This window comes from Stegostoma tigrinum, chromosome 7, assembly GCF_030684315.1.
Source record: "Stegostoma tigrinum isolate sSteTig4 chromosome 7, sSteTig4.hap1, whole genome shotgun sequence".
NCBI lineage: Eukaryota > Metazoa > Chordata > Chondrichthyes > Orectolobiformes > Stegostomatidae > Stegostoma > Stegostoma tigrinum.
The window spans coordinates 21363317-21386914 of record NC_081360.1 but is presented as its reverse complement, the minus strand read 5'-3'; the positions used below and the strand labels follow the sequence as shown (position 1 = coordinate 21386914).

General features: G+C 38.2%; 1 protein-coding gene and 1 long non-coding RNA gene across 12 annotated transcripts in view; one reads left to right on the top strand and one right to left on the bottom strand.

Moving 5' to 3' along the window:
* hdac4 (histone deacetylase 4) overlaps positions 1-23598 on the top strand; it is a 532576-nt gene that overhangs the window by 409485 nt on the left and 99493 nt on the right. For all 10 annotated transcript variants that reach the window (XM_059647103.1, XM_059647104.1, XM_059647105.1 and 7 more), the window contains 2 exons: positions 3420-3643; positions 18891-19145. In XM_059647103.1, coding sequence (XP_059503086.1) covers positions 3420-3643; positions 18891-19145 — 479 coding nt within the window. The remainder of the gene's footprint in view (positions 1-3419; positions 3644-18890; positions 19146-23598) is intronic.
* Positions 4255-23598, bottom strand: part of LOC132209811 (uncharacterized) — a 43522-nt gene continuing 24178 nt past the window's right edge. The window contains exons 3-4 of one of the 2 annotated variants that reach the window (XR_009445928.1): positions 11596-11654; positions 4255-10552 (exon numbers count right to left, since the gene is read on the bottom strand). This is a non-coding gene — a long non-coding RNA (uncharacterized LOC132209811). Of the gene's footprint in view, positions 11655-23598 lie in introns of both variants that reach the window. The other variant, XR_009445927.1, reaches the window with a different exon arrangement.

Genomic DNA, 23598 nt, shown 5'->3' with positions numbered 1-23598 from the left:
TCTTCAAAGAATTCTAACAGGTTTGCCAGGCACGACCTCCCCTTACTAAATCCATGCTGACTTGTTCTAACCAGACCCTGTACTTCCAAGAATTTAACAATGGATTCTAGAATTTTACCAACAACCGAGGTTAGGCTAATCGGCCTATAATTTTCCATCTTTTGCTTGATCCTTTCTGAAACAAGGGGGTTCCAACAGCGATCGTTTGGGACTTTCCCAGACTCCAGTGACTTTTGAAAGATCACAACCAAAGCCTCGACTATTTCCTCAGCCACCTCCCTCAAAACTCTAGAATGTAGCCCAATGGGGCCAGGAGATTTATCAATTTTTAGACCTTTTAGCTTTTCTAGCACTTTCTCTTTTGTAATACCTACCATACTCAACTCTACCCCCTGATTCTGCTTAATTGTTGGGATACTACTCATGTCTTCCACTGTGAAGACTGATGCAAAGTACTTATTAAGTTCTTCAGCTATTTCCTTATCTCCCATCACTAGCCTTCCAGCATCAATTTGGAGCAGCCCAATGTCTACTCTTCCCTCTCGTTCTTTTCTTGTGTATTGAAAGAAACTTTTATTATTATTTCTAATATTACTGGCTAGCCTACCTTCATATTTGATCCTCTCCTTCCTTATTTCTCTCTTTGTTATCCTCTGTTTGTTTTTGTAGCCTTCCCAATCTTCTTATGCTGTTTCTCACTTGTATTCTCATTTGTGAAGACTGATGCAAAATTCATCAGTTATCATCTTATTTTTCATTATTATTATTATTTTCCAGCGTTATAACATGATCATTATTTGCATTTGCTGAAGGGAGCATTTAGACTGAGTAAAACCAAGCAATGACTCACATGAGATTGGATGTTCATTCATTGGATAATGGTTCAGTGCAGATCTTTGTCCAATGAAAAGTCGAAATTAAATGTAATTTCAGTTGCCTTTGTGATGTGTGTGTGCGTTGTTTAGATGAATGAGTGTCTGTGGCTTATATCCTTTGTTCCAAAAAATTGTAAGTATATTTGAAGTATTTTTTATAGAAACTGCTGGGCTCCATTGATGGTATTCCTCAGTTTAGGAAAGAGGGAGACATAATTGAAATGTTATAGAAGGTGACATTGCCCAAACAGATGCAATGGAGATGGAGAGATGAGAAAAGTAGGAAAAAGTTCTTTGTCATTTGTGCTTGAATAAAATCTTTGTTTAAGTACTTACTGCTGCTAATTTAGTTAATATGCCATTCACAAGGAATGCAGGGTTCAGTGGTCAAAGGAGGTCATATTTACAAGAATAAATATTGTGATTAACTTACTAACTGGAACTGCAGCACCAAACAGGGTCACTAATAGGCAAAAAATAGTGTTGTATTTGCAAACAGCCATACATAAAAATGGAAAATGCTGGAAAGCTTAGCAGGACAGGCAGCACCCAAAGGAAGAAAAAAAAATTGATGTTACAAGTTGAAACAATTTTCTAGTTCTGACAAAAGGCTAATAGATTGAACAGATTTTTAAAAAGCACAGAGATGGGGGAAAGAGCAGGTGACAATAATATTTACTTTTTAATGGAAAATTCTGAGTACAGAATAATGTGCCATGACCTATTGATTCAAGGTGAAATTAAAGAGAGGACAGAATCAGGCTAGAGTATGACACCCCATTACTAGTATTGAAATCTGCCCAAGTTCATTGAAGAGGCTCATGTTAATGGTTAATTGGATGTATTATGGAAGTGCTACTTTTGGAATCATATGTCAACATTGAGTCAAATACTTTAAAGCAAAAATACTAAATTAGTGAAGGAAAAATGGGTTTATTTTCTAATGGGCTTTTATTCACTGTTTTGAGTTGCAGATGTCTAACAGATTAGAATATTTCTGGTTTTAACATGTGGAATTCAACTGAAATAGTTATAGGTTGTATCATCGAGAACCAACTTTTTAATCGTCTTGTGTCTTAATAAGATGATATATATATAGAAAATGTTGTGAAAACTGATATTATTATTAACTACAGCTCCACCTTCAACACCACAATTCCAAACAAACTCATCTCTAAACTCTAGGGCCTAGGTCTCAGTATCCTCCTCTGTACCTGGATTCTCGACTTCCTGACCTATAGACCGCAGTTAGTGAGAATAGGTGACAACACCTCCACCGTAACCCTCAACTACCATGCCCTGCATGGCTGCATACTCAGCCTCCACAGGTGCTGCACCTCCATTTTCCGGGTGGCATCATTGTGACACTGGAAGAGGCCCAGGAGGGACGTGTCGCCCAGGAAGTGGGAGGGGTAGTTGAAATGGTTCACAACTGGAAGGTGTTGTCATTTGTTACAGACAGAGTGCAGGTGGTCTACAAAGAGGCCGCATTGGGAGCAGCAGATACGGTGGATCTGGGTGGGATGCTCTTCAGGAGTTGGTGTGGACTCTAGGGGCCAAATGACCTCTCTCTGCACTGTAGAGGTTCCATGATTCCACATCTTGACTTCCTCAGGAAGCTAAGGAAATTTGGCATATCCACAGTGACACTTTACCAACTTGTATTGGTGCACCACAGAAAGCATCCTATCTAGATGCATCAAAGTACGTATGGAAACTGCTCTTCCCAAAACCACGAGGAACTACAGAGAGTCAGGAACATAGCCCAATCTATCATGCAAACCAGCCTTCTATCCACTGCCACCATCCATACTTCCTACTGTCTCGGGAAAGCAATCAATGTAATCCAAGACCCCTTTGAACTCCGTTTTATTCTCTCCCACCCTTTTATGTGGGGCAGAAGATATAAAAATTTGATTACATGTATGAACAGATTCAAGAACAGCTTCTTCTCTGCTGCTATTAGACCTTTGAACAGACCTCTCAAATGTTAACTTTGATCTCTCTGTCTGCACCTTCTCTGTGGCTATAACACTGTATTCTGCACTCTGTCCTGCTACCCTGATGCACTTTGTATGGTATGATTTACCTGTATAGCATGCAAATCAACACTTCTCACTGCATCTAGGTATATGTGACAACAACAAATCAAAAATGAACGTACTATTGCCTGTTAAACGTTTTGTTTTGGTCGCAGGTTTAAATCAGGCATGATTTGAATTTTACTAGCCTTTACATACATTAAACTTTTCTTTTAAGATAGCTCTACAAAAGCTGTTAGGCTGCATAATCAATTGGAATGCTTTCTGTGGGTTGATTTTCTTTTGGACCTTGTTAATGCTGAAGTTTCTGAATGTTTTGAATTTTTTTCCTGAAATTCAAGTACCACTGAGAGGGTATTTGCAGTGGAAAATGGCTGATTGTAGTAGCCTGTTCTTACCAGAGTTACTCAACAGACCTTTCCTTTTTTTCCTACCTTTCCTTTTTTTCTTATCTTCTGTTTTCTCCTGCTTTTCTGCATTAAATCTTTTTGGTACCTTTCAGGATTGGGAGCATTACCCATTCACCCCCAATCGCTCGTTGGCCCAGACAGAGTTTCGCCTTCCATACACAAGCTTAGACAGCACCGTCCGTTGGGGAGGACACAGTCAGCACCGCTGCCACAGAATGCACAGGCCTTACAACAGCTGGTCATACAGCAGCAACATCAGCAGTTCCTGGAGAAACATAAACAGCAGTTCCAGCAACAACAGATTCACATTAACAAGGTCAGTACTGAGGGAGCAATTAAATGCCAAATGAACCTGAGGATTCAATGTGCTGATCATCATATTTTGTTATGTCTGGTTCAGAGAGTTGAAAATGTAGTTTTCTTCATGTCGTCAGGGTAGCATTCAAAAAGGTATGGTTTCCAATTGTGAAGGTTATGTGTAAGTTCACAATTAGAGTTAACTTGTTACTTAACGTTAGTGTGTTAAATTTTTTTCAGCACGCACTAGAGTGAAAGATCCAACAGGCATACAGATTGCAAAAATGGGCCTTTATACAAAAATCAATATAATATAATCAATTAAAGAACTATAATAATGTAAATAAAGTTACATTACAATTGGAACAATAATTTGCACATTCCGATTTGAAATTAATTCCAGATATTGAACTATTAAAAGCAACAGATTACATTTATATAGTAGAGATAGTAGGAACTGCAGATGCTGGAAAATCTGAGATAACAAAGTGCAAAGCTGGATGAACACAGCAGGCCAAGCAGCATCATAGGAGCAGGAAAGCTGGCGATTAGAGCCTAGACCCTTCTTCAGAAAAATCTGAAGACGGGTCTAGGCCCGAAATGTCAGCATTCCTGCTGCTTGGCCTGCTATGTTCATCCAGCTCTGCACCTTGTTATCTCACATTTATATAGCATCCTTAATGTAGAAAATGCCAAAGGATCCAAGAAACTTCACACGAAACATGAGGAGACAAAAATTGATGGGGCAGTATGGTGGCTCAGTGATTAGCACTGCTGCCCCTCAGTGCCACCGACCCGCGTCCAATTCCAGCGTCAGGCAAGAGTCTGTGTGGAGCTTGCACATTCCCCTGCGGGGGTTTCCTCTTGGTGCTCCGGTTTCCTCCCACGGTTAGGTGGATTGACTATGCTAAATTGCCCGGTAGTGTCTGGGTTTGTACAATCTAGGTGGATTAGCCATTGGAAATGCACAGATATAGGTAGAGGGGTGGGTCTTGGTGGGATGCTGATGGCAGGTCGATGTGGACTCAATGGGCCAAATGGCCTGCTTCCAAACTGTAGGGATTCAATGACCAAGCCAGTGATTATGATGTAAAGAGGAGTAACAGAAGGTTTACTCAGAGATCCATTTTAGGGAAGGTACAGAGAAAATTGCTGAGTCTGAAAGCATGGTGGAACAAAAGGAACAAGCCATAGTTGGAGGAATGCAGAGTTCTTAGTGTTGTAGTGTCTGAAGATGTTACCAAGGAAGGATGGGGAATTTCCATGTGAGATTTGGAAGACAGAATCAGTATTTTCAACTAGAATTACTCAAGAACTAGGTCCTACTGTAGACCTGTGAGCGTATGGGTGAACAAGACTAGAACAGGTTAGAATATGGGCCCTGTAATTTTGTATAGACTGAATTTCGTGGAGGGTGGAAGATAATGAGGTTCATCAGGGGAACGTTAGAATACGCAAATCTTTGAAGTGACATGAGCGTAGCTTGATGGTTTTGGAGCAGAATGGCTGAAGTAGGAGAGAAAGACTGGTGACGTTAGAGGTTGGACATAGGCACTCATTGTGATCGAAGAGGTATGGGTTGGGATCTCAGCTGGGTGCAAATTGGAGGCCAGGTTGCAAACTGATGAATGAAGTGGATGGGATTGGTACAAAGTTCATGGTTTATCTAATTGAATTACTCTGAGCCTCTGCATTTAGCAAATCTAAACTTGGGTCCAGCTACACATTAACATGTCTACAGCGTGGAGGCTGAGTGTTTCTGAGTCATTAGGGCATATGCCTTGCTGTTATATCCAGAGGTTTTGTGAAATATGGTGGATTTCCAGCCTTTTTATACGTGCTGTATTTTGCCTGGAAATATGAAAAGGTGTGAGGAATTCTTAAACTCCAAGAAAATGAATTGCTTACAAGTGGCTACATTTGTTTAGGAGTTATATGAAGAATAATGTAGTGGATTTAATTTGTAAACAACATTGTTTCAATTATTGCGTTTAAATCTGAAAAATGTACTAAGAAGGGAAGTACCTGCCTGTTGTACCAGCTTTGTGAAAATGCTTTGGAAACACATTGGCTGTGCCTATATCTAAAAATTTTGTGGAAAGGCATTCCTTGTCAGTCATGGCTTATTTGGTCACATTCTTACCTCTGACCAGAATGTTGTAGGTTCAAGTCTCAGTTCAGGACTTGAGTCCAACAGTCTTGGCTAGCACTTAAGTAACGAAAGAGCACTGCACTATTGGAAATGCTTTCTCTGGGATGAGATGTTAGACCATGACCAAGAAGAGCCAGGCAAGTTATTACTGGTGTCGCTGCAAATATTAATTGCACCATCAACATCATTAAAAAAAATTCACCTGGTCATTGTCATGCTGCTCTTTGTTAGAGAATGCACTTTGTAAATTGGCTGCCTCATTTATTAAATTATGTAACTATATTTCAAAAGTGCTGCACATATGATATACATCTTTGGAAGATCAGATGGTCTTGATAGGTACTATATAAATGGATTCTTCTTTCTAGCATTTCTTTTATGCATATATGCCATGTTTATGCACCCAAAATGTTGATTTCCTTTTTATATATGGTTAAAATGTATATGGATAGCCATCGGTAGTTTAATGTGTAAATAGAAAACAATTGTTACCGTTCAGTATTTAAAAATATAACTGTTATCGTTAGCCAAATAATTAATTTATAAATAAGAATTCAATTTCTACCCAGTCTAAGGTAATTACTTGGCATTCTTTTTAGGATGATTGTTATAAGCTTGAAAATGGGAAGCAAGTTGAGAAATAAAAGGAAAGGAAGTGTATAACATTATACAGACAGTGCTTGGTGTAGTAATTTCATGGAACAGAATATTACAGTGTCAAAAAAGGACCTTCAACGTATTGACTCCATTCTGCCCATTGAGCATCTATCTTCTCTAATCGTATTTCCCAACACTTGGCCCATAGCCTTATATGCTATGCTGCTTCAAGTGTTCCTCTAAATACTTCTTGAAATTTTTGACAGTTCTCACCTGTACCACCTTTAAGACAGTGAGTTCCAAATATCCACCACTCTGGTTGAAACAAATTCTCCTTCAATCCCCTGTAAACCTACTATCCCTAACCTTTTGTGCCCTGTGGAAATTGAACCTTCTACTGAGAGGTAAATTTATTCCTATTGAGCCTATCTATTCAAAATGGAGTTGAGGACCATCAGACAATATGGGCATTCATTTTAATAACCCAATACAAGTTATCCATCTTAATGTAATAAACAAGGTGTGATATTCATCTGGTGCTTCTAATGAATCACAGTCTTGCTGTTCACTTTAAAAGATTTCTTCACTGAATAAATGAGAACATTTTGTGGATTTTAAAAATGTTGCGCTTAACTCAGTTCAAATGTGAGTAGAGTGGCTTTGCGTCCTCAGCTGATGACACAACAGGCGTTCCAAGCTGGATGAGGAGGAAAGCACTACACAGGACTGCTTTCTAGGAAAAGTGGAATAATTTTTCATTGTTTCTGTATTTGTGGTTGATGTATGTTATGTGAAGTTGCTACTTCAGAGCTAAGCTATTCAGTGAAATTAGCTGAAGTTATATTTTCTCTACTGTTTTAAAAAGCAAACAGAATTTTTAAGCTGCTGATGGAAGTGCACTTAGCACTTTTTTGGAGGTTTTGTGTCAAGTGTATAGTAATATAGCACAACACGCAGGATCTAAAGTGTAATTTGGATCAGCAAATCAATTCCGAATGCATTTGGTATCTCTGCACAATCCTGAATTACTTGTAAATGTGTGGGTTCTCATCACAGTGAATACCGTTTGAATTTCAATCTGACATAAACTTAAGCAAACAGGCAATTACTCTGTTTCCTCTGTTTCTGTGTTGTTCTTAAATTAATTGAACATTTTTCATTTGAATTTGTATTGATTTAGAGCATTGGACTGACAATCTAGCTGAATATTCTGATTGTAAATCTGATTTTATAGCTATACTAAGGAAGATCAATCATTTGGAAAACCTTCATTTTATATGCAGTTGATATTAATTACTTTGGGATTTTAGGAGAAATCGTCAATTCTAACTATGAATTATATCTACAGATTGAGATTCCGTATTATGAAGCTTTAGATTTTGAGTTTGGAATAATTCATGAAAATAGTCTTTCTGAAATATTGTATGCTTTTCTAAATTATTTGCTGTTGGATGGATTTGTTCTCTTGAACCTATTTGAGTTGGTTAATGGCACATTTTTAATGTCCACAGTAAGAACCAAGAACTCCCAGGTCAGGTCATTATATGAGTTAAATACAGAATAAATTCTGATTTACTGTCAGTAGCATAGAAAGAAGACGTTTTTCATTGCATTTACTCACAGCTGGATTCAAAGCTGTGGGCCAAGGGTAAAAGTTTGCCAGGTGTGATACTCAGTGCTCACGTTGACACTCTGGTGGCAGAATGTTGTTCTTTAGCTTCAAGTAGTGAAATCATACATCACTGTAGGGACTTCCGTAAGTGAAAGAAAAGCTGACCAATATGCTTGTATCATTTCACAAAATCCTATTTGAAAATGCCAAGCTTATATAGAGGATTTTTGGATAGTAGAAATATTTTAATCACGAGTATGTAGAAGTTTGAAGATTCATATTCTGATACTTCACAAAAGTATTTGTGAAGACTAAGTTACCACTACAATATTTACTAAAACTTAAAATTAGAAGTGTTCAGCACAGAACAGTGTTAGTGATTGTGTCTGTGCTGTTCTTTACAACCATTCAGTTCTGTTGGCTTCATACTTAAATAAACAATTTGTTAATAAGCAAATTTGTCGATTTTGAAAATTACTTATTCAAATATCTTTAGTATTAAACTAAAGCCATTTAATCACACTACAGACATCTTTCCAGATGTTTGCTGAATTAGTATGGTGTATCTGGTCTTAACTGGAGTTGGAGGAGAAGGGACAGGAAAGCAACTTTATAGAGGAAAAGCATTATTGGCTTGCTTTGAATTTCTTCATCCAGATATCATTACATCTCCTTAATTTCAGGAGCATGTTTTGCAAACACTATATTAACTCCATTGTAAGGCTTTCCAATGCTTGTTCATTGTTTATAGATTAGAGCCAAGATGAGACGATTACACAATCTTCTGACGTCAATGCTGTACTTTTGGCGATCAGCCACTATATTCTGCGTATGTCTGCTATTGACCACATCAAATGAGAGCATTCATGTGGTCTGTTACCATTGTTGTCAAGGCAGCTCTGTAGCCTTTACATTGCATCCGCTGTGACATAGTTTATAATTGCTATTGTGAATTTCAAAGAATTGCACACACTGTTGATTATGTGACTATCAAGATATAGCCTGATGTACCTTAAATTTGGATTATTAGTTTAACATGTTATAATTTCCTTGAAGTTTTAATCCGTGCATTAACTGGCGTAGTGTTTACTGGTTTTAAAGAAATGGTTAATAATTGGAGACACTGCAGTATTTGAGTTGGAGAAAGAAGATAGAGGAAAAGAATGATCTTCACAGTGTTTTGATTACTGTCAACTAAAAGGTTGTATTTGATTCTTTAAAAATCTTCTTTTATTCTCACACAAATATACAAGAGTATCTGGCAGCGAGTTTGTCAGTGACTCAACCTGGGAATTTTGGTCATATTGGCAGATGGAGCCTCTTGCACTTTACATTTTTGGAATATTGAATTGACTCACTCAATATAACTAAAAGAGAATGTGTGTGTAACTATTAAATGACTGACGTATTCAATGCAGAAGGTAAGCCTGATTATCAGTGAGTGTGTTATGATCACCGCTACTTTCTTATGGGCAACTAGACACAGAGATTAAATGCTGGCCTAGCCATTGACAACTACATCCCATGAGTGAATTTTAAAAATGGGTTTATTTAAAAATTAATAAACTGCTTGTTGTCTGGATCTTAGAACGTGTTTTAAGTTAATTTTGGTTTTAATAAAACCATGAATTGCAGTTAGGTATTTCAGTTGTTGTCTTGTGGGCAATATAATTATAGAAGTCGCATTACATCTGTGGTTCGCCAACATCTAGAAAAATAATTTGTGAAGTTATCGTGTTGAGTCTAGAAGCTTGATTAAATAAACCATGTCCCTCAATCCTGTGTCTGACTAAATATGCATGACAGTATATCTTGAACTTATTAATATGCTCTGTTTCAGTTCTGCAAATTGAAGTATGATTAACATCATTTAAATCTGCAATCACCAAACAACGTATTTCCAAATTCACCCATTACCATTTCTACCTCTTCTATCTCTTTTTTTTATTGAAATGGTACCTGTGCCACCACCGTTTTCTGAAAACGTTTTGTTGGCCTTTTGACCACTACACTCTTGTCCATTACTCCTGTCTTTGCTGAACTGGCTCCAGCTCCAACCCACTTGGCTCTGCAACTACCAGCAACAGCAACTTAGTTATGTGGTATTCTTTACACAAGGAAACATCCTAAGGAATCACTCAGATATAAAATGTAGAACTTTGACTGATGTAGAAAACATTAAGAAGGATTACTATAAGCTATTTAAACAAAATAATTTTAAAGATCTTAAAGGAGGAGAGGCAGAAAGGGCTTTGAAGAAAATTCTGTAACTGTCCTAGAGTAATTGGTTTGACGAGGAGAAAGGGAATCATTACAGAATGGAATGCTTTGGGCTTCACCGTTCTTTGACACCAAGTCCTCCATGACCCCCTACTCATTTGTGGTTAGCAAGCCAACTGCTCCAGGGAACCTCCTCAGTCACTTCTCATGGCCACCATCTGTTGGATGATCTTCTGCTGAGCAGTAGGTTCTCTTCTAATCCCCTTCTCAATCGTGGAGAGCAGTCAAACTTCTCCCAGAAACCTCTTCAGTGACTTCTCGCTAATTCTCACTACCCTGTGAAGGCACTGGAATGAAAGAAATCAGGGATGCATTAGTAGCCACAATTATGATTATAGAATGTGTATAGGATGCATGGACAAGCTCAGAAATAACTTAAGAGGAAGACAGAAAGATGTAGGTTCAGATTTATGGCATGGAGAAATTTTGAGAGAATCTCAGTTTGATGGGCAAGGGGAAGGGTGGGGTCAGGCAGAAACAGTTGAATGGATTTTCAGAACACTACTGACTGAAATCCACAATCTTTTTGCACTTTCTGTAGGAGGTAGATCTAAGGAGACATATGGCAGTGGAAGGAAGAAATATGGAAAGAATCTTTGTTGGCTGTCAAAACCACTTATTATCTGGGATCGACCTGGAAAGCTATGCCCAATGATGTTTGGTGTCTGCCAAGTCTAACAGTTGGTGGCTATTCAGCTTGCGTTAAAGCCTTTGTCCCCTGGCCTTCAAGGATCAAAGATGGGGCCTGCACAGGAGAAATAACCTGAATGGGAGAGATTTTCCTGAGGACAATGGCATCAAAGATGGAAAGGGAAGGATTATAAAGAGGTGGGAAGACTACGAGAAAATTCCAACATTTGAGTGGTGTTGACAACTGAAAGCACAGCTGCCAGTAGTGGAGCGATGAAAATTGGTGATGTGTAATGGGCCAGAATTGGAGAAGCACTGAAATCATTGGGTTATAGAGTCAGGGGAGGCTACAAAGATAGGGAGAGGTAAGATCATGAAGGCATCTGAACATAAGGATGAGTATTTTCAATTAATTAATAATTAATTGTCAGATTGGTATCCAATGTAGGATGGCTGAAGAAGACTTGTAAGCACATGGGTAGCAGAGTTTTAAATGAGCACATGTTACCAAAGATACAAGGTGGAAGGTCAATCAAGAAAGCATTGGAATAGATGTATCTAAAGGTAACAAAGGCACAGCTGCAAAGGGAAACCTCTGAGGCAGAGGCAGCCTGTACAATGGAAGTGGAGGTAGCCAGTCTTGACGATGGAGCAGTTGTACAATTTGAAGCTCATCTCCAGATGAAATGCAATGCCAAACCTCTTGAACAGTCCGGTTTAACCTCAAGCGATGGCCAGGGAGAGGGATGAAATCAGTACCTAGGGACAGAAGACAATGGTTTTAATCTTCCAGACGTTTATTTGGAGGAAACTTTGCTTATTCAATGCTGATGTCAGACAAGCAGCACAATAAATCAAGAATAGTTGGGTTGTTGAGCAAGATAATGGTTATGTGTTTATTATAGACCCCTGGAGAGTTGATGTGGAATGCAGGAACAAATTTGTGCACAATTCACAGAGGTGTGTAAAAATAATATCAAAAGGGGAATTAATAGTCAGTGATTTCAACTTTCCAAGTAATAACAGGGATAGACATAGTGTTACAGGCTTAGACGTGTGAATTTCTTGAAATGTGTACAGGAGAACTTTTTCAAACTTTTCAAGGATCACACAGAGGACAAAGCTGTTATAGATGTAATTCTGGATAATGAAGCTGGACAGGTGGTTGAGGTGCTGATCGGGGGAGAGTTTTCGTGAGAGCAGTTTTAACATGATTCAATTTCAGCTTATTATTGTCAAAGAAATAGACAAGATGCAGAAAAAGGTTGTGAATTGGGGAAGTACAGATGTCAGTAAAATATGGCAGGATCTGGTCAAGGTAGACTGGGAACAACCAGTCATGAGGAAATTTACAGAAGAACTGTGGGGTGCATTCAAAAAGGAAATGGGAAGGGTACAGACCAAAGATGTTCCCTCTAGCATGATAGGAAGGAGTAACAAGTGCAGAGAACCATGGATAACCAGATATATTTAGGATACAATGAGATGGAATAGGAGGCTGTTAGAAGATACAAGGAGAACAAAAGTTTGCAGCTTTAAAAAGCAATTAGGAAAGCAAAGTGGGGATATGAGAAGGCTCTATCTGGTCAAAATAAGGAAAAATCCCAAGATATTTTATAAATATATCAATAGGAAGAGGATAACCAGGGAAAGGGTAGGGCTCATTAGGAATTAAGGGGGTAATCTGTGGGTGGAGCCGGAGGACATTGCTAGAGTGTCGAAGCAATACTTTACATGTCTTTCAGAAAATGAGGATGAAAGTATGGATCCCGGCAAGGAGAGATTGCGAAATACTTGAACAAATTGATGTAGGGAAGGACAAAGTATTAGAGGTGTTGGCAGGCTTAAAGCTTTACAGGTCTCCGTGTCCAGATAAATTGTGTTCCAGGCTGCTGTGGGAGGCAAGGGAGGAGATTCCGGGGCACTTGCCTAAATTTTTAATTCCTCTCTAGCTACAGGGGAGGTGCCAGAGGCCTGGAGAACAATTAATATGGTTTGATATTTAAGAAGGGCTGTAGAGATAAGCCAGAAAACTACAAACCAATGAATCTCACATCAGTCATTGGGAAACTATTGGAGAAAATTCTGGAGGAGTCCATCTATCTCCACTTGAAGCAAGGCATGATCAGCGATAGTCAGCATGGCTTTGTCAGAGGGAGATCACACCTAACACATTTGATTGAATTTTTTGAGGAGGTTATCAGGCATGTAGATGAAGGGAGTAGTTCAGATAGTTTATATGGATTTCAGCAAAGCATTTGACGAGGTCCCAAATAGAATACTTATCAAGAAGGTAAATGCACATCTGATTCAGGGTAATTTGATAGAGTGGATTCAAAATTGGCTCAGTTGTAGAAGACATAGGATGATGACAGAAGCCTGCTTTAGTGACTGGTAGCCACTGTTCAGTAGCATAACACAGGTGTCTGTGCTGGGTCCCCTATTTGTTATATAAATGAATAGACCCTGTGTGGGGTGTTGGATTAGTAAGTTTGCAGATGACACAAAGATTGGTCAGGTAGTTAATAGCAAGATTGACAGTCTTGGGCTACAAGCACATATAAATGGGATTGTCAAATGGGCAGATAAGTGGCAGATGGAATTCAACTCTGAAAACTGTGGGGTGATACAGTTTGGAATGAGTAATTTGACATGAAAGTATTCAATGAACTACATATCAGCAGGAAGTTATATGGAACAAAAGGACTTTTTGTTTGTCCATAAATCTCTGAAGTCAGAAGGGCACGTTAGTAGGGTGGTGAGTAAGACGTATGGGACACTTACATTTATTAATTGAGACTTAGATTACAAAAGCAGGATGTCACATCAGAGTTGTATGGAACTTTGTGAGTCCATAGCTAGTGTGCAGTTCTGGTATCCACATTAAAGGAAGAACATGATTGCATTGGAGAAAGTTCAGAGGAGATACACCAGGATGCTGCCTGGGATGGAAAACTTAGTTATGAGGAAAGGTTGGATAAGCTTTGGTTGTTTTCATTGGATCAGAGAAGACTGAGGGGCCATCTGATTGCGATGTCCAAGGTTATGAGTGGCATGGACAGAGTAGATAAGAAGCAGCTGTTCCCCTTTTTTTTGGAAGGGTCAATCACAGGAGTAGGAGGAAAAAACTATTGTCCAAGTAAATCAATTTGAAATACAAATTCTTAACCCACAGTTGTAATTTTAAAGTTGGAAGCGATGATGCTAATCACCTGTTTAATATCTGCCAAGTACTCTATCACAGCTTATATTTATATAGCATCTTTCACATGATAAACCAATCCAAAATTATTTGGCCAGTGTATTATTAAACAAAACATAGCACCAAGCCGCATGAGACATAAGATCAAATGACCAAAGATTTTATTATGGAGTTAAGTTTGAAGAAATATCTTGAAGGAAGATAGTGAGGTAGACCAATGGAGAATTTTAGGAAAAATTCTGGATCCTATGGTCCAGGCAGCTGAAGGCACAGCAAATATTGGTGGACCAATTAAATTTGAGGTGCCCAGTACCAGAATTAAAGGAACATGAATGTCTTGGAAGATTGTGGAACTGGAGGAGATTCTATAGACTGGAAGTTGCAAGGCCATGGATCGATTTGAAAACAAGTTTGAGAATTTTAAAATTGAGTTGTTATTTAACCAAGAATTAGTAGAGGTCAATGAGCACAGGCGTGTGATGGGTAAATAGATTTGGTGTGACTTAGATCAAAGGCCACAGAGATTTGAATGACCTCAGGTTTGCAGACGATAAAACATAGGAGACCAACTAGGAGTGCATTAGAATGATCAAGTCTACCAGCTTCATGAGATAGATGAAAACTTAAACAGCACGTAAGCTAACATAGAGCCGGAAAATATAATACATTTGAAAGTAGATAGTCTCATTGACCTTGGGCTTATCCCATTAGATGCTCATTCAGTGTCAAAGTCAAATCTGTACCTCAGGTTGGAAAGTTTGTTTAATCTCAAATATTTGTTGCTGTGATGAATGGAGTTGGTGGCCAGAAAGTGAAGTTTGAGGCAAAAACTCAAGACAATAACTAAAGAGCTCAATTATTTGAAACTGAAACAAATTTTATTGGTAATATCATTTTTAAATGAAACTAGACATGACCAAAGAAAGAAATCTAACTGCTTTGTTCCTCAATTTAAAATGCTGTCTACTGTTATATAAACTTTGCGTTATTTTTTAATTGTACTATCAACACAACAGCATATTTCTCTTGGTCCAGAAGTTGCAATTGCTTTAGGATTTTGGATGATTCCCCAATGAGTGATACTTTCGGTATTAAACCTAGAATCAAGACACTGGCATTCCAAATTGAAGGGAAAGGAAGAGTGCTTTCACACTCGATTGTGAAGGGTCAAGTGCACTGGAGGTGCTGGTAGCGCACACCTGTCTGAACTACATTTTCATGTGTGTCAAATTAAATGCTTGAAAGAAATTTGAAAAAAAAACGCATTAAACTCCTCTTGTGGTTCTAAGCCTTGTAGGTCAGCATTTACTGCAGATTTTGGAGGTGCAAGCAGATGCATTGTGTCCCAATGACTTATGTAGTATCTCTTTTCTCATAAACTGTACAGTTTAATTTCCTGAACCTGATTGCTCACAGACATGGCCAGCCTTCAGAGAAGACAAGATTTGAATGTTGATGTCTTCATTTCTAATACCAAAGCTGAACAATACACAATGCATTATTAGTGGAAATGAAGTTGTCAAGAGTGTTCAGATAAGATACAGATCTTGGTCTGAGAAGAATTGCCATTAAACAGCCACACATGTAATGAGAATGTATTTTGTTTGACCAATGTGCACCACATGACCAAGTTTATTTTCCTTTTACTAAAAACTGCTGGAAATAGTAGGTACAGTCATGACATGCATTTGTTTTTGCAGAAAACAAAATTAAACCTCTTTTTAATGGAATAATATTTTTGGCAAAACTTTACAGATTAGTGACAGTTGTAGATTCTGAGATTTTCCAGAGCAAAGCTGCGATTATCCCTAGTTTATGTTTCTCTTTGCCCACTGTCAAGGTATTTCAATACAGACTGAGGACATTTTCAGGAATGTGAACTTCATGTACTTGCAGCACTGACCTCAGCTACCCCCCCCACCCCCACCGCCGCCGCCGGCCTTGATTTCAGCCAATTGTTGTTAAATTCCAACCTCCGAGGTCATTACATGACTATAAAAGCCATAAAACCTAAGTGTCTATATAATAAATGCTGCTAGTATGAAACAAATGTTTTTAACCTTTACAGCATTATGCTTGAGTTTAGTCACGCAGATGCTGTTGGACTCCAAAAAAGCTGACCGATTTATTCTTGGAACAGAACATTTCATTTTGCATTTTGTTGTTTGTAAACACAGCTAGGGAAAAAATGAAGTGTGTTAAACAGTTGTTATAGGTTAAATCAAACAGAAAAGTATTAAAGGTATGTGTAGAAGTTGTAACAACGTCAGCCAGGTGAAACTCAGAATTTGAGTTCTCTGACTGGGGCTGTTTATTTGCTCCAATCAGAGAGCCTGGGCTGCCAGATAAAATGTGGAGTGTCAAACATCCCGTTCAGTCTGAGAGCTGGCTCTGAGGGAGCTGGACCAGTATCAGTGACTTTGCATATGTAAATAAAGGGTGACTCAGTTAATGAAAACTGTCCTCTGTGGAGTTATTTTAGCATGTAAAATAATAAACAAGACTATAAAAGAAAATAGGGCACGTGCAATTAAAGAATTCAGTGCTTTATTCCATGCTGCAGTTCTGTAATTTAGAGTTAAAATTATGTCAATAATTATAACAAAAGCACTGTAACAATGCCTGTTAAAGTGCTATAGTGAGCCAAATAATAGATATTCATATTTCAATGATGGTTCCCTCTGAAACAGCGGAACCACTATAATTAGCATTATGCCTCCAGGTTGCTCAGCAAGGAAGAGAAGACAGGCAGGATGATGCATTAATCTTATTAAGGGAGAAATTTCTAATTGAAAGGACCCTGACCTCAGTAAGAAGAGCTCAACATTGAATTTTGAGGCTGCAGTGAGCTCTCCTAAGAACAGACAGAGGTGAGAAACCTCACCAACACAGCAGGCATGGTTGGAAATCACAATGCAAGTCAGCAGCAGCAATGTGTTCCTTCTAGCCAGGATACAGTGCACCAAGAGGGTGGGGAAAATGAGTGACAAAGGAGTCATAGGTGCCAAGCCCACACTGACTTCGCTGGCATTCTCCGAACAACACACTTTAAAGTTCCACTGATTCCTCTCTGTCCAGGCATCCCACATTCCTATTTGAACAGCCAACGTTCAGACTGTCTAATTCTATTGCTCACACTAATGCCTGGCAAGTGTTGTCGTTCTTTCTATTTCACAAACTGTTAGTGATGTTTAGAACCTGCTCCCTTGTCTCCATCCAGGACAAAATGGCACATAACCTTGTGAAAAAGACTGGAGAAGGGTAGACACTTCAAAGGCCAGTGTTTACTTTGGTCTTTTGTAAAAGAGATTTGCTGCATATTTCAGCAATGACCCCCCTTGAAAACAAGAACCTCTTCGGACACATCAAGAGAACTCATCCTCTGAAGATTTTGTTCCCTTGAAGCCGAATCCCTGCCTGTTCCCCTTCCTGTGAAATAGCACTTTGGCTGAGGAAAAGGCACGTGGTACAGGTGTTTCACCAGCTCTTCATTCAAGATTCAAGGTAGAGCTGTATAAGCTTCTGCCATGTTGATCCTGTCAAGTTTTCTCAGCAAAGGAGTGCCATCAGTAGCAGCCTTACCGGGCTATAGCTGCACCTCTTCTTCAGTTTTACCAATCAAACATTTCCCAGCCTGTCAGTTTTACTTGAGAAGTATTCCCTGACAAATTAAAACAGTGCTTAGTTGCATATCAAATTATTTAAATGTCTTACAGGAGAAACTTTTTAATGATGTGTGGAACTTTTAATTGTCTGAAATAGAAAAGGCCATTCAGCCTTCAGGCCTGCTGTGATCTTTTGTTGATGGCTGATATGTATCTTAACTTCATTAACCCACCTTAACCCTGTTTTCATCTTTATCCCAACTGTATTTATCTGCCCACATTTTACGATTCCACTCTCTCCTCTGAGCTATTCTCATGCCCAGACCTCCTTCCATTCATTCCAGTGTAAACTTTGAATTTATTCCTAATTCAATTGTCTTTTTCATTCATTTGGAGAATGCTTATTTAACTTGGACATTTTATGTGCTTACTTAACTTACTTACATTTACATAGTTTGTAAAACACCCCATCCTTCCCCCCCATTTTTATCACTTATAGTGGTAAAGAAATGAAACATTTGCATTTATATGGTACCTTTCATGACCACCAGGCATTATGAAATATCTCACGACCAATTAATTAGCTTTGAAATACATTCCCTGCAGTGCAATGGTGACTATATCAGCAAATTTATGCTGACATACAGCAATGTGATAATGACCAGGCAGGTAATCTATTATAGTGATGTTGGTTTAGGAATGAATAAGTTGCTGTTCTGTGAAATAGTAGCTTGAAGATTGTTACTCACTCACTTGATTTAACATCACATCTGAAAGATGACCCCCTGAAGAAGAATCATATCAGATTCAAAACATTAACTCTATTTCTCTTTCCCCAGATACCCCTAGACCCTACTGATTTTCTTCAGCATTTTTGAATTGACTTGTTATGTTGGTTTTTAGAATTAAATTGCTTCATAATACACGGAAAAGGTGTAATGTGACAACTAAAGGTTAATAGTTATTGTGGTGTCACTGCAAGTTTATTGTAAAGTAATCTGCAGCTCTTTAAAGAAGATAAAATTTCACAGTATTATGAAATTATTGACGCAATGTAATAATCTAATGTTTTTCAGACCTGAAAAATTTAACGATGAACTGTGAAGTAAAAGTATACAGTTGCAATAAACTTGTCTGTGATTTAATTAATTATTTAATAACTCTTTCCCTGTGCCCATTATTTAATAGTTGATGCCAAAGCCTAGCGAGCAGCCAAGGCAACATGAAAGTCACCCTGAAGAAACAGAAGAGGAGCTCCGAGAACATCAGGCCATGCCAGAAGAACCATACTCTGACAGAAATGTCAATCAGAATGAGTCTACAACTATGAACAAAGTCATACAGGTAAAACAAGAGCCAATTGAAAGTGATGAGGAAGAGGAAGAGCAGCTGGAGCAAAGAAAGAGGCAGGCAGAGCAACAGCAGGAACTACTCTTCAGACAGGTATTTGTGTGTTTTAGTGATTATAAATATTTGTATTACATCGGTGACTTGGTAAAAATTCAGCTACCCTTAATGAATCATGTGAAAGTATACAGTAAGAATGTAGAAGTAGATAACTCTCAAGGTAACTATTTTATAATTTGCTTAAAATTAGACCCATTATAGGACTTCTAGCTGATCCTATTTTCAGGCTAATGTCTTTTGTTTTATCTGCAAATGAAATGTTCAAATTTTGCATCAGCAATGAATAAATGTTATTCTCCATTTATTGCACTTCCACTTGTCAGTGGGCTTTTGCACTGCATCTTGCCGTGCAACAACATGGTACTGTTCAGTTAGAATACTCCATTCAGTATGAGATCATCTACATAAAAGGAAATAGAGTTGGGACCAAGATTTTAAAAAAGGACGATTATTTTAAGTTTCTGACAATAATTGAAGTCTGAAGGAATGAAACTGCACACTTTTAAAACATAATTTTCAAAATTAGACTTGGCATTTAATAAAGATGAGCATGATGCTTAAAAATTACTTAAATCCTAATACCTTCTGGTGTGTTTCGAATGTTACTTAATGGGTAAGTATTGTAACTTCATGTCCTTCATGTGTTTGAATTCCAACTATATTGACGAGATCCTCAGAACAGCAGAACTTGTGCAACAGCTTTATGATTCCTGAGTTTAACTGGGCATGTCCGGTTGTCAAATGTTGTTGCCCAAGTTGAACCTTGACAACAGTGAGCACTCCAAATTTCATTGTGTATCTTAGTTTCGTGTCCAGCTTGGGCAAGGAGTTGACTGGCATGTTGTTGAACCTGCTGCTTTGACTTAAGTTGCTGTGCAGGAATGCCATTCACTTTTGCTGGTTTCACACTAAGAGTTAAAATCTATATTTATCCCAACATACTTCAGATTTTCATGGGAATTTAATATTTATAATACAGTCTCACAAATACAACTTATAAGTGTATTGGTAGTAACTGACTTTTATGATTATTTTTCTGCCATCTTGTTAGATTTTTAAAATTGTAAATCGTAAGAATGTTACTTTCTTCCCCTAAGTATAGGCAGCCATGTAATATTCTTTTCACTTGTGTTCAAAAGAACAAATAAATACTGTGGACATGAAGTGTGTGTGGTCTTTGCCAAAGGTAAACACATCTTGGTCTCATGTGTTTCTTTAATTCAGCTGGTTGTCACAGGTTGGCTGCAGTTCACACAAACAGAAATCTCGGTACCCAAAGGTTATGATCCAGGTTCACTGACATACAAAGTAAAATCTGATCCAATCTTTTGCCAGGACACATAACAGAATAATCAGTGTCAGTTTGAAAGCAGTAATCTTGGTCATTGGAAAGTTGTGTTCTAGAATTATTAAACTTTGATAGAAATATGTGTAAGCAAACAACAAATGAAATGTGATTAGTCAGAGGATGGATTATGTTTATCCCTGTCATGTTACATAAAACATAATTGTTCTCACATTATGACTCCATTTGGAAAAATATAATGTTGTGTGGAAATCTAAAAACTGATTTTTTTTTCATTCGTGTTGGTAACTCTGCATAATTTGTTTGAGGCTTTGCAAGATTGGCTTGGATAACAAAATGGAATATAGACTTGATTTGTATTTAACTTCTGACATCATCTATGCTCTATTATGCACAAGCAAATTGTTAAATATTTTGAGAAACCTGATAACTTTGGATTTTAAAATAGTGCCATTTACCAAGGTACAAATAATGATGAAGAAGGTTACTTAGCCCATTGAGCTTATCATTCCTGAAAAGCCTTCTATCTCCATTCAATAATGTCTAGCTGCCTTCTAAATAACCCAGAGCATCTTGTTCCAAGTAATTAATGTTGGTGACATTCACATTCAGAGAGTCAGAGCTAATGTATGGTATTACCAGATAGTGAGTCCAGCAATTGTTCATAGAACTTTCCACCTAATCTCTCCATTGTCGCCATTGAAAATCATCAAATGAAGGATTAAGTATTCTCTTTGGATGTTATTTCAGACTAGACCCCAAATCTCCCACTCCCAAGTTTCAGGGATAGAATGTGAAGATGGCTGTTCTTGACATCAAGACCACATATATCCATGTGTGGCATCAAGGAGACTTAGTAAAACTGAAGTCATGGGAAATTCCCCACTGGTTGGGGACATACTTGACCCAAAAGATGATGATTGTGGTTGTCGGACATCAGTATTCTCAGCTCCAGGACATCTCCACAGAAGTTCCTCAGGGTAGTGTCCACACCCAACCATATTCAGCCTCTTCATCAATGACTTTTCTTCCATCTTAAGGTCAGAAATGGAATGTTAGCCGATGATGCAGGACATTTTGCAATCATTCACAACTCCTCAAATACTGAAGCAGTCCATGATCTAAATGCAGGGCAACATTCATGCTTTGGCTGGCAAGTGACTGTCTCCAACAGAAGAAAATTTAACCATCATCCCTTTATATACAATGGCATTACAATCTCTAAATCTCTTGCTATCAACGCCCAATGATTTACCATTGACAAAATGCTGACTTGCACTCTGAGTACTGTGGATACAAGAATAGGCCAGAGGCCAGAAATCCTGCAGTTAGTAACCTCCTGACTCCCCATTTGCCTAAATGATTTCAGCTCCAACAGCACTCAAGTATCCTGAAACTATCCGAGATAAAGCACGATAGATACCACATCGCAAACATTCACTCCCTCCACTGCCACCACTCAGTAGCTGCAGTCTTCACCATGTACAATTTTGGAATGTGTTGAACAACAACATTATTTATTGTTTGAAAGCTGCAGTGTGACTTTTACCAGCTACATGGTCTTTTCAAACTCTTTGTAAATTTACATCCAGATACATGAATGCAGTACTTTGAACAATTTATTCTGAGCATTCTGATAGGTATAAGCGTAGGTGATGACTTTAAATCGCTATATAGACACCAGGTATTTATTGTGCAGTAGCTTAAATCTCTTTACCTCTATTTTTGCCTTACCTAGTTCTGATAGTGTATTGTCTAAATTGAGCACATTAATGCTGTTCTCCAACTAAAGGTGCAGTTTAAAAATGTAGCTGTTTTGAATCTGCAGTTAGATTTTGTTGAGTGAATAATTTATTTGCATCAAAATATTTGTTCCTATGATTCCTGAGAGACATAGAAGTCAGTAACTGTTCAAAAGGAGATGGAGAAAGTATATATGGTGCATGAGAGCAGTCCTCTGTCACGTCTTAAAGATGCTCCAACGCTGGACTTTCTAACCAGCTGAGTTTTCAGTAAAATTAACAATTTTGGAAAGTCATTTATGCCAAACTATGCACAATTTTTTTTTTACTATTTCTCTTCTGTTACTTAATAAATAAATGTTGAAGTACTCCTGACTGCTAATATCTGAAGGAGTAAAGGTTCCTCCGGGTGTTGTGTAGCATAAACCATTCAGACTTGGAGTTTCAAGTTTTATTTCCAAGGCTTTGCCTGGTCTTGGTTGTTCTTCAGTTATCCTGGCAGGTCTGTGTCATAACATCATCACAGTACAGAAGGATGCGTTCGAGCTCATGCGTATAGTTTTTATTTCCAGGGATGGGGAATTGCAAACTAGAGGGCATAGGCTTAAGATGAGAGGGAAGAGATTTAAGAATGACTGGAGGGGTAACTTCTTCACACAGAGAATGGTGCATATATAGAATGGACTGCCAGAGAAAGTAGTTGAGGCAGATACAATAGCAACATCTTAAAAAAAACATTTGGATAGGCACATGGATTTGGAAGGGTTTAGCGGGATATAAGCCAAAAGCGGGCAGTTGGAGCTAGCGGAGTGGGCAGCATGGATCAATTTGGGCCAAAGGGCCTGTTTCCATGCTGTATTGTTCCTCATGATTCATCGAGTCCATGCTGACTGTTTGTAAAGGAACCCTATCTCCCCATTCCCCATAGGCCTGCAACTTCCCTTCAACTGTCCACCTTGTAATGATGTATTTTGTGATTATTCTTCGTCTTCACTTCCACTGTCCTTATAGGCAGCAAATTTCAGGTCTTTATCACTCACTGTAAAAAGACAAAAGCTCTTCCTCACATTCCCCTTGCATCTCTTGCACAAACCTGTGTTTGCTACTCTTTTGGCTATTTGGACCAACTTTTCTTTGTTTATCTTTTATAAATCTATCATCATCTTCTAAACATACACCAAATCTCTCTCAACCATCTTTACCTCCAAAGAGAGCAACCCCAGTAAGTCACAGCTACTATGTTGTCCTGGTATTACATTTAAATATTGGGTCTGTAATAGGTCAGTTCATGTTATAATAAGTGGCATTTATCTACCACAAGAGCATGTGAAATTGACTTGAAAACCCACTCTTTGCTGCAGAAGGAAAATAAATATTTGGAGAATCTTGCAAGACTAATTGTTATTATTGAAACATGGGTGATCTTGAAATGTGAGTCTGG